The 11,793-nt window shown below is 36.1% G+C and overlaps 1 protein-coding gene across 1 annotated transcript in view; it reads right to left on the bottom strand.

Moving 5' to 3' along the window:
• pcp4a (Purkinje cell protein 4a) overlaps positions 1–11,793 on the bottom strand; it is a 38,902-nt gene extending 27,109 nt beyond the window's left edge. The window contains exon 1 of the mRNA XM_059352351.1: positions 11,674–11,793. Within this exon, the coding sequence (XP_059208334.1) occupies positions 11,674–11,682 (9 nt within the window). The 5' untranslated portion in view covers positions 11,683–11,793. The remainder of the gene's footprint in view (positions 1–11,673) is intronic.

The following is an 11,793-nucleotide window of genomic DNA, read 5'->3' on the forward strand; positions in this document are numbered from 1 at the left end:
GCACTTTCTAACGTCTTATGCACTTTTTAACGTCTTATGCACTTTCTAATGTCTTATGCACTTTCTAACGTCTTATGCACTTTTTAACGTCTTATGCACTTTTTAAAGTCTTATGCATTTTCGAATGTCTTATGCACTTTCTAACGTCTTATGCACTTTCTAATGTCTTATGCACTTTTTAAAGTCTAATGCACTTTTTAACGTCTTATGCACTTTCTAATGTCTTAGTAGTGTGCTCACTTTTAGGAATATACTGGAGATACTGGTATCATGTCAAACTAGACAGACTGAGAATTTTCTCTGATTTGACAAAACAATTCTTGATTTAGTTTAATTTTGTGGACACAAACTCTGTAATACTGCAGATTTAATCAGGTGGTCTAGTGTGTATTATAAGGCAGTCTGTGAATGTTAACAGCTCTGATTCTGTGAAGTTTTATGCAATTCCTCTCAGAAATGATGTGTGACATTTTAATAATCAGTGAGGTTGTATGATTAAAAGCTGTTGATGCTACTATAGCACTGATCCCGTTTCAGCAATTTAAGAGTCTGCTGTATTCTTCTCTTAAATTAACCATTCACATTCCACTCCTCACTCTCTTATGTTTGTCTTTTTCCACCCAGCAGAAGCCAGGATTACCTCGGGGGTCGGGTTACAGCGAGTGAAGGCACCACCACCAAATCCTGCTGACAGTTTAGTTGGATTACAGATTATTTCTGTGTAATCTCTGTTCGTTGTTTAAAGCAGGATTAAGGTCAGTCTACATGCCACACAACAACAAATAATGGAGAATTGCAGATTAAAATATTCATGTTTCAGGTCAATAGGTGAGAAAAGAGTCACATTAAATCAACACGATTTAATGATATTTGAACATTTCCTCCAGAGGCTTTTTTCTTTCTAATCACTTTATCTGTCTTAAGTCAGCAGAATGGAGTTTTAAGGAAATCCATCCCCAACCACTTTTCCCCATCTCAGCTTGCTGTCCCTTTACACTGCTCAGCAACTTTTAACACTCTTATCTAATTCATTTAATAAAAAGCGCTCCAGTCCACTTTGGATGATGAAACAAATGGCTTTGCCAAGTATCCACCACCACCGCCACTCTCTCTGTAATTAAAGTACGGTGTAGGTGAGCGCAGCAAGAGGCCACTTAGATGTTGATGCACTGATTGAAGGACAGTACTAAAGCAGAAATAATTACATTTTCACAATCAATCTGATTTTATACGGATGACTAAGATAACTGAAATATTCTCAGTTGACCCAAGATGAAACAAGGAGTTTCCTTGATTAGTCAACTAGTTAGAAGGGTTGTCACAATGCTAAAATTTTCCACTCGATACCGATACTGGGGAAAATATTCAATACTCGATACCATTTTCGATACCACAAGGATAAAAACAAAGACCTCAAAATTATTAACAAGAAAAATGCAACATGTAAAAATGAACAGAACCACAGGTTAAATGTTTATAATAAAAAACAGTTGTGCAAAAAGAAACTGCAACTATGATAACAAGCTTCAGGTCTGAGGTAGTGCAAAAAATAAATAAATACAATAAACAATAACAATTAGAACAATATTTTGAGGTTGTATGCTGTGCACAATATTAGGCAAGCTGGATAAGTCGACTTTTCTCTGCTTCATTCTGGGACTTCAAGAGAGAAAATAACACTTTTCAGTCACCAACATTTATGTAAACTTATTAACTCTTAATGCTTATGTATACTGACACTGTGTCAATTAACGTAATATGGGCATACTACGTGCCTGATTTATTTATTTACGTTGTTTATAATCATTAACGTGGCGTCAGCCTTTAATTGCTAGCTGTGGCTAATGGCTAATAATGACACGGCCAACATTAATGCGGGCCACCGGCCACAATAACATCAGTAATAATGATATGAATAACAACATTTAGCATCTTTTTTTAAAATAATTTTGTGTCTTATTAATTCTGTGTATTTTTTTTGTCATTTTGTGTCTTTTTTTGTCATTTTGTGTCTTTTTTTTAAGTAATTTAGTGTTTTTTCAGTCATTTTGTGTCTTTTTTTGTCATTTTGTGTCTTTTTTAAGTAATTTAGTTTTTTTCCGGTCATTTTGTGTCTTTTTTTAAATAATTTTGTGTCTTTTTTTGGTCATTTTGATACTGCCTCCAGCGGCCCCCAGGTAATTTGAGTTTGAGACCTATGGAATAAATGTTTAGGAATGTAACTACTCTCAACCAAGAAGCCTTTCCTAAAGTGAATTACTTCATTCATTTCTGAGTCAATGTAAAGTCGCCCCTCCAAACTTGTACCAGTCAGAACTTTAATAATAAACATGCAGTCTAAATAATAGTCTAATAGTCCTGCTAGTGGCCCTTACAGGCTGCGCTGCTCTCCACAACCATGTGAACAAAGTGATTTGACCACGACAGACTGACAGTGACTTCCTCACAGCCCGGAGCTCTCACCGATCATTAAAAATGTAACTAACTGAATTCAGTTGCAATTGAGTAAATATTTTGCAGGAGAGCAAGACGGATCAGATTTCCTGGTGTGAAACTAACTGGTAATGGGGTAGGGAAGAAATCATTATCTCTTGCTGAAAGTCTGAAAAGTGAAACTGACATTTTTTGGCAACTGCTCACACTTGGCTGGAGCCTCTCCACTGAGTGCCATCTAATTAAAGTTTTGTTGAACAACCTGAGGCTTAAACAGAGGAGCAGCAAGTCCCCAGATCCTTATGTGAGCCAAACAGTACAACAGCAGGCACTAATGACAGTGTGCTGAATATTCACGTCAGATGGGTTAATAAGATGCTTGTTTGCTATGTAAAAGTCACAGCAACACAATAAGGCTTCATGCAGGATGTCAAAAAATCTCTTCTTATTTTTCTTAGTATCTATGATTTGCTCTTGCTCCATGATTTTATCAGAACTCATTGAGTTCTGGGATTCACCAATCTCTTCTCTCTTCTCTTGGGTAAGAGAAAATATTCAGAGCACTTTTACCGGAAAAAAACATGGCACATTTATGTCGTAGAAAATCTTTAAAGAAAAACACTAGATTCGAATTACAGCCTTGTGCGGGATTTATTGTAGGTATCAAAAACAGATACAGATGCCAAAGGTGCGTCATTATTTCTGTGTAACTAAAGTTCAATGTCCTGTAATTTCCTGTTATGTTCCGCTTTTGATATGAGAGCACACTTGGGAGGTCAGATTCCTATTCTAATGTTATCGTATCAACCAGAGCATCCGCTTCGGACATGCTAAGCTGATTTGTCTAATGAGTTTTTCCTTTCCCATAAAAACTGAAATCCTACCTGTTGCCATTTCATGCATTAATTTCTTATATTACATATACATTTTCAACAGATTTACACCACATTTACAGGTTCTTCTTCCACCGCAAAGGAAACATAATTTGAGGAACTAAATTGCATGCACGCAGATGGCACGAGGGACGGGGGGATATGTCCCCTCCAGATTCATAGTGATCCCAATCCGTCCCCCCACTTTCAGCGGCGGCTAATGGTGCGTTCAAAGTCTACACGAATGTCAGATTTTTCGACGTTGTTCCGAGCTCCAAGTTCCGACTTTCAGTATAAATTAAATACAACAAAAGGTTTTACGATCAGAACGTGTTAGACCCGCCTTCAAAATAAAACCAAACACATGTAGCTTTCAAAATAAGAGCGCATGGATGTGTTAGCAGAGTCCACCACAGAGTTTACAAGAAGACTGTCAAAATATGACGCCTTAAATAAAACATAGAAGAACCCGTATTCTCCTTTACAATAATTCACTAAAATATGCAATGAGTAAGATGGAATAGTGGCATTAGATGTGGCACCAAATTCAGGCTTTTAGGGCAAAAATGTTCTCCGGGGGAGTATACCCCTGGACCCCCCTACTTTGTTTGGGTCCCCCATCATAGTCTCATAAAATCCTGAGGGAAACACTGGTTCTAAAGGCTTGACAGACTGGATGGACAGGAAATTGCAGCAGTATGTTCAGGGTGATGAAAGGAGGAGAGATGTTTTTGGGTCCTTCACTGATTCAGCTTCAAGTCAGTAAATTTGTTTGGCTGTACTGGGAATTTCATGTACAAACTTCTATTTATTTATGTAAATATGTTGGTTGTTGTTTACACTACAGTTCATATAAAAATGTTTAAATAAAACATATTTTGGTTAAGGCACGGAGTGGAAAAATAACTAATTGAGTTGAAATCATTTGCTGACAGCTTCGTCCCCCCCAGTTTAAAAATCCCATCTGCGCCCCTGCTAAATTGTATGAAAATCATATAATTACCTTTATTCATTTATTTTATATAACATATTGTATATGATTATATTTATAAATGAATGTATATCCGCAAACAGCTGTACTGACAATCTGGAAAATCCTGTTTGATTCAAATATAATAAACAGCTTGTCGATTTCACTGCTGTTGAACTTCTTCTTCTTGCAGCCTTTTTTTGTTGGCACCTCTCCAGTTCTTGGGCATGTGCCAGAGTATTTGCAGACAGCACAACACCTGCTCCTGTATCGTCCTTATGGGGACTTACCTATGCTAGTAAACAACTACGATTAAGTGGGATTCATCATTCAGCACTCCTGAGTAAGAGCAGATTTGGATGGTGAAGAATATCTGGTGCTTCCAGGGTTGACTTCTCTCTTCTTTTTTTTTTTTTTCAGAAATATATATTTTTTCAGAAAATATCAAAGAAATGTAATGCTGTGTTCAGACTATGGGCAACAGTGTTGTAGTGTGGTCAAATACCAACTTGCCATTAAATCAGGGGTCTGAAACTCAAATTACCTGGGAGCCGCTGGAGGCAGTATCACAATGACCAAAAAAAGACACAAAATTACAAAAAAAAAGACACAAAATTATTTTAAAGAAGACACAAAATGACCAAAAAAAGACACAAAATGACAGAAAAAGACACAAAATGACAGAAAAAAAACTAAATTACTTAACAAGACACAAAATTATTACAAAATTACAAAAAAGACAAAAAAAATTAACAAAAAGATACAAAATTACCAAAAAAAGATAAAGGGACCTTCCACACACAACACGGTAAAGTGCCATTCAGATAAAACTCAAATTAAACTTTCATATCAAGGTGGGAGCCACAAAATATCGTCACGAGGGCCACAATTTTTTTTCATATTTTTTATGGGAAGTGCCTTTCGTTTAGACATTTTTTGGGGCTTAAAAACACAAAAATCTGAAACCACCCTCCAGAGTGGAAAACTTGAATCCGCTCCGCCGTAGCGTCGTCTACACTGCCAAGTCACAAAACTCTGCTCAGATCTGCTCACGTTGCGTTTATGTCACATACATGCTCCAGTACAGGGAAATTAACAAACATGTGGGATTATTTCCATGCATGGGACCTTCAAGCTGCTCTGGCAGCTCTAATAAACTTAAAGGAGTCTTTCCACCAAATGTACAGGATATGTACAGATAGTATTAGTGAACAGAGAAGGATCTGGAATTACCTCCATCATATTTTGGATGCACCGATTGGTCAGAGGCGAGCCAGACGGCTGTGAACGAGACCTGGGAGATCTAGTGGATGGTGGATAACTTTGTGGAAGGAGTAGCTGATGAAAATACGTGGTGTGAAAACTTTACTCGCTTTAAGTGATGCCGCCTGGCTGCATACCCAATCCAGTTCCACACACTTTAGTGTCACCGTATGCAGCAGATTTCCTCCCGAAAACGATCGTCTAAACGAGGAATAAAAAGACTCAACGCCACTTTTGCGTCTTCTGTTCAGACCGTCATCATGTAAACGTAGTCTAAATCGAGGCTTGTTCTAATGAGTCACATGTCATAAGATTGCATTATTTTGAATGACGATCATACTTTTTCTATAAATCACAATAGGCATAACATAGAAAGACTGTATTGATGTAGAGGAACATCTACACAGGTGACATGTGGTTTAAATGATGAGACGCAGCCTGTTTGTGCTGAAACTGACTGCAGTGTTGTTAATGTCAGTCTCCATGTTGTCATAATTTGCTAGATAGTGCAGCCTGGAAACACTGAATTGTTCATCACTATGGTGACAGGCCACCCATTTAAGCTACTTTCACCGCAGGAACCTCAAATTGCTTGATGTTTATGGACACAGCTGAAGATGAATCAGCTGCAGCAACAGCAACACAGACTGGATTACAGCCTCATTATAGAGCACAATATAACTATTCATTTGACAATTATATTGATTTGTAGAAGAGCAGCCATCAAATGCTGCGTGTGATTTTTAATATTTGATCCCTCTGGCTGTGAAGCAGGTTTGGATTGCTGTAATACAGTGAAACATGGAGTTAGGCTTTTATAGCAGTGATTATAAATAATACAGTGCCTGTACTTGCCTGAGACGATGTTATCAATGTTAAAGTGCCCCTAGAGAAATAATCTGCTGTATATTTATATGACAAAGACACTAAATCACTCTTCAAGCCTTGAAGGCGGACAGTGAGTGGTAATTAAGATTTCTCTCTTTTGTCTAGAAAATGCTCCAACCTGGACAGGTCATCATAAAGATTCAATAGAAATTTACATCTCCTCCACTGCTGCTGGTGAGAGTGCCAATTATCCCGATGATCCACCGAGACGCCATTAAAACTTTGTGTGAGTCTGAGCAGAATAAAGGTAAAGCAGAGCAGTGGAGTGTGTAGGTAGATGGAGCCAGCCATTGATTTTTTTTTTTTAATTATTCATTCAGAACAGCGTACTCTTGTCTTGGCTTTGGCTCTTTAAAGGCACATGAATCCATCACTGACATGAGATGCAGCTGAATTTCCTGAGTTTTCCTGTGTGTAATGTCTTATTTATGAGACTCAGCAGAGAGGAGGAGAAAGTCTACAGCGTGACTCTACTGTGTGTTTGTGTGACAGTGAACAAAAAGACATCTCAATGCATTGAAAGATTCATACGGTTTGAAGTGGCAGCTGGTGTTCATAGCAGTTTACACACAAACAAACAGTTACAACTTGTTTTACTTTATTCCATATTATTGAGAAATGTCTCTGCAGTGGTACGGAGGTATACAGTACATGCATCATCCAACATGTACAGCAGGATGGTCCGGGTACCAAAGTATAATCCTTTATCTGTCAAAACTAAAATACCAAAAAACGGAAACAGTGCCCCCTTATCCAACGGAAAAATGTTTTTTTGCTCTCAGCATCAAAAAAACAAAATAATCAAAAAACGTAAATGAAATAACGGCCCAAATTTGGTTTTTGATCATTCTTTTTTTCATTTTTTGTTTCTCATTTATTAATATGACGGCAGACATATTGGAATGCAGTAAAAAATAAAAGTCCCGCCAAAATAAAAGTAGTGTGCTAACTTATTATCAAGCATAATGAAGTAGCACGCTACTTTTATTTTGACGGGACTTTTATTTTCCCACTTCTGGGGTTCTGGGGCCAAAGTATAATTCCTTTTTCTGTCCAAACGAAAATGCAAAAAAACGGAAACAGTGCCCCCTTTTTCTTTTTTCGTTTAAAACCAACAACGGAAAAACGGATTTTGCTCTCAGCATTAAAAAAAAAAAAAAAAAATTTGTTTTTTGCAAATTCTTTCTTTTTCATTTTTTGTTCCTCATTTATTAATATGACGGCGGACAGACCGAAAGCCGTAAAATAAAAGTCCCGCCAAATTACAAGTAGTGTGCTAACTTATTATCAAGCATAATGAAGTAAAAAAACAACAACAAAAAAACGTATTATCATACACTACACCAATGCATGGTTCACATTTATTTTAGTCAAGTGAAACTATAACAGCTGGTTGTTTGGGAGAACGTGATACATAATTATTATTGATTATCAATCTAACTAATGGCAGGCCTAAAGCCATAAATGGAAGCTATTGCTATGAAAGAGCTTAAGTTTACTTAACACATTTTTTTCAATATAATTAAGTAGGACATTAAAAGATTCTCTTTGATTAAATAGGCTATACATAGCCATAGGCGGCTGGTGAGCCTGATGGAAGGCTATCTGACCACATGCTATACACAGCACCAGTAGCCTATAATAGTGTATATTGATAACTTGTTGTTTTTTTTTACTTTATTATGCTTGATAATAACTTGGCACGCTACTTTTATTTTGACGGGACTTTTATTTTACGGCTTCTGGTCTGTCCACCGTCATATTAATGAATGAGAAACAAAAAATGAAAAAATTTGCACAAAAAAAAAAAATTTCGTCCGTTATTTCCTTTTGTTTTTTTTCTTTTTTTGATGATGAGAGGAAAATCCGTTTTTGGTTTTAAACGAAAAAAGAAAAGGAGGCACTGTTTCCAGTTTTTCGTATTTTGGTTTTAAAAAAAAAAGATTATACTTTGGTAACGGACCCAGGATACAGATTAAAAGCAGACTAACTACAGGCTAATAGAATTGGAAACCATTTATGCAGTATAGCACTAATTAATACTGCATAAACTGCATTTTATTGTACTAATTTTGCAAAAAAATTTTTGGGTATTAGAATATTAAAGGTCTCATGTTGTAGAAAGTGTCATTTCCTGGGTGTCATACCTTATCTGATCTTAAAGCAGGTCTATGTGCTGTATAAATTATGTGAAAGCATCAAAACACTTAATCCATGGGGAAAAAAAGCATGCAGCCTGTTTACAGAACAAGCCGCCCAAAGAACTAATAATGTATACAATACATAAAACTGATGCTGATGAAGTTTTCCTTTGGTTACATACACTGAAAAAATTAGATTTTTTGGCCCTGTAATTATTATTTCAATCATCTATATAAATTCTACAAAGAAATAATAATTCAGTGCTTTTACTTTAAAATAGCAGTTTTTCATGTAGTGCATTACTTAGTGATTGTTTGTTATTATGTGTCCTCAGTTTTGTATGTAAATTAAATCATTTGTTCCAAGTAATATTCACTAAACCAGTTCATTGGCTTAATTAGTTGATATTTCCAAGTAAAATGTAATTGAGGGACATCAGTGAATCTGCAATTTACTTGTGTATTTTCATTTAAAAAAATAAGTGGTTCTATTAAATAAATATTACTTGGAAACAGCCTGAGTAAAGATTACAAACACTTTCTGTGTGGAAAAACTCGCATAGCTTTTTTAAAGTAAATGTGCACTATGCAGTTTTTTTTTAAAAAGCTAATAAATTGCAATGTACTGCTCTACTCAGCATATCTCAAAATGTTCCAGATTGCAGTAATATCATAATGTGACTTAAGTATCGTGATAATATCATATCGTGGGAGCTCTGGTGATTCCCAGCCTTATACAGGATGTACTATGTGCTTTTCAAAGGTCCTTTGGGTGAACAAACCCGTGATAAGGTCTGATTGGAGCCAGAGCTCCCCCGTGCACACTGACAATGTTTTATTTCTCTGAGTTAGCAGCAAGCCGTGAATTATTCAGCGACTACAGGATTTGCTTGTTGCCAGTGAATCATCTTTCAGAGATGATTGGTGCTGGGCAGTGGAGGTTCTAGACCAGGTTTACTGTGGGGGCCAAGGAGGGGCCAGTGTTTAATCAGAGGGGCACATTAGCACAGGAAAAAATGGCAAAGATGATATTTAAGCATTCGAAATCTTTGAATGTCTTGAAAAAGACACAAAATTAGAAGACAGAATAACCAAAAAAAAAACCCCACAGAAGACATAAAAATGACCAAAAAAAAGACACAAAATGACCAAAAAAAGACACAAAATAACTAAAATAGACACATAAATGACACCAATGACAAAAAATACACAAAATGACAAAGAAACGACACAAAATAACTAAAAAAGACACAACAACAGACACAAAATGACCAAAAAAAGACACACAATGAATTATAAAGACACTTACACTGGAAAAAAGGCCACTCCAAAAATATGCAAAAAAAACTTAATACAAGATAATTTTGCTTTTAATAAGCACACAATATCTGCCAATGGAACAAGTGAAAATTCTCTTGGTAAGATTTCTTAAAATAAGACATTATATTTAAGCCTTACAAGATAATAATGATCTTGAAATAAGCTGCAAAAACTCATTTTTAGCCATATTTGACAAGAATTGTGATGTTTTGTGTCTCATAATAAGCTTGTTATCCTCAAAAATAGTAAGGGATTCAAAAATGGACAAAATAGCCCTATAAGACTCCATGGAGTTATACTATTATACAATGTACACATTCTGGGTTCCTTTTGTGTACAATGAGATATTGTTTGAACAAAAAAAAGGTTAGAATTGTTCCATTGTTCATTGTTATAAATGTGTGTAGAACTGCCACTGGTGCTGCAGGTCTTCACTAATCTCCACTCTGACATGATCATAAACTCATCCCCTCCCTGAAGTCCACATACAGGTGGAGCATGAATCGATGCATGGACTAACACTGCAGCTCAATAATGCTTCATCCACCATGTGTTCATGCTGGATTGAGCTCCAGTTGGAAATGTCACAGTGAAGATGTGTTGAGCCATATTAACTATGTATTTCATCGTCTGGTGGACTGTCACACAGATTATCACTCAGATCTGCTGCCTTCCTCAAAACTGCCACAGTCATTAATGCATGTTGGACAATCAGCAGTAAAACTGCACATCAGTCATGCAAAGAGAAGGAATAATTGACTTTTGCTGAGTGGGTACACTGTAAAAGATGTCTGTAGATTTTTTTTTATGGTGAAAAACTGCTAAACAATGACAGTAAAAGACCGTAAAATGATAAATGGGTTAATAAAGTTTCAGTAACAATGGAACACTGTAAATGTATATATCAGCTGAAACAGTATTTTTTTTACAGTTTAAAAAAAATACATTACTCCACTGTAAAATACACTGGCAACGTGTTTGTAACAAAATATATTGTAATATATATACAAGAGATCCCTGTTATTTCGCATTTATTTTTTACACAATATCTAAATATATATACTGTAATATTTAACGGTAAAATTGGTTATTTTGCATTTATTATTTGTAAAAATACTTTTTCTCACTGTTAAATGTGCTAAACACAACATCTCAAAAATATATATAGGCTACTGTAATATTTAACGGTAAAATCTTTCAGTTATGCAGCATATATAAAATATTTTCTGGTCAATTATATGGCAGAACAGCGTTTCTTTTGAAGGAACTTCAACTTTATTTTTTTATGGTAAAATATGAGGAAAAAATGGCATAATATTAAACGTGAAATCAACAATGCTAATATCATTTTACCGTAATATTAGAATTAGTTGCACCGTATTTAATACGGTAAAGTTCTGGCAACCACAGCTGCCGTTTTTTGTTTTTTTTTCTTACCGTAAAAACAACAGGGACTTTTTTTACAGTGTAACTGTCAGGTCTGATGTTAAGGTCGAATATGTCCAGAAAAATAATTATTTAAGAAACTGTTACTCATGCATGAGCACTAATATTACACTTGACGACAATATGACTCTTTGCAGACGTGCAAAATCAAACTGAAGGTTTAAAGTTCAGGTGTTTGGACAAAACGCGACGTTTAGAAGCGATTTCATCCAATGTTGCACTTGTGCGTCGCAAATGCGCTCAATTTCTTTTGGCACAGGTCTGATAAGTTCACACCAAGCGCTCCAAATATTAAAGAGGACAACACGAAGCAGAGAGCAGCCTACTAAGAAGCACCTACCTCACTCATGGCTGCGCTGTGCGTGTTTCTGAGAGCTCCGGTGCTGTGCTGACTGAAGGACGGTCCTCTCTCCGCGCTGCGCTCTGCTTTTATAGCCTCAGCAGATCCTCCACACCAATA

This window comes from Centropristis striata, chromosome 15 (assembly GCF_030273125.1).
Source record: "Centropristis striata isolate RG_2023a ecotype Rhode Island chromosome 15, C.striata_1.0, whole genome shotgun sequence".
In the NCBI taxonomy this organism is placed as follows: Eukaryota; Metazoa; Chordata; class Actinopteri; order Perciformes; family Serranidae; genus Centropristis; species Centropristis striata.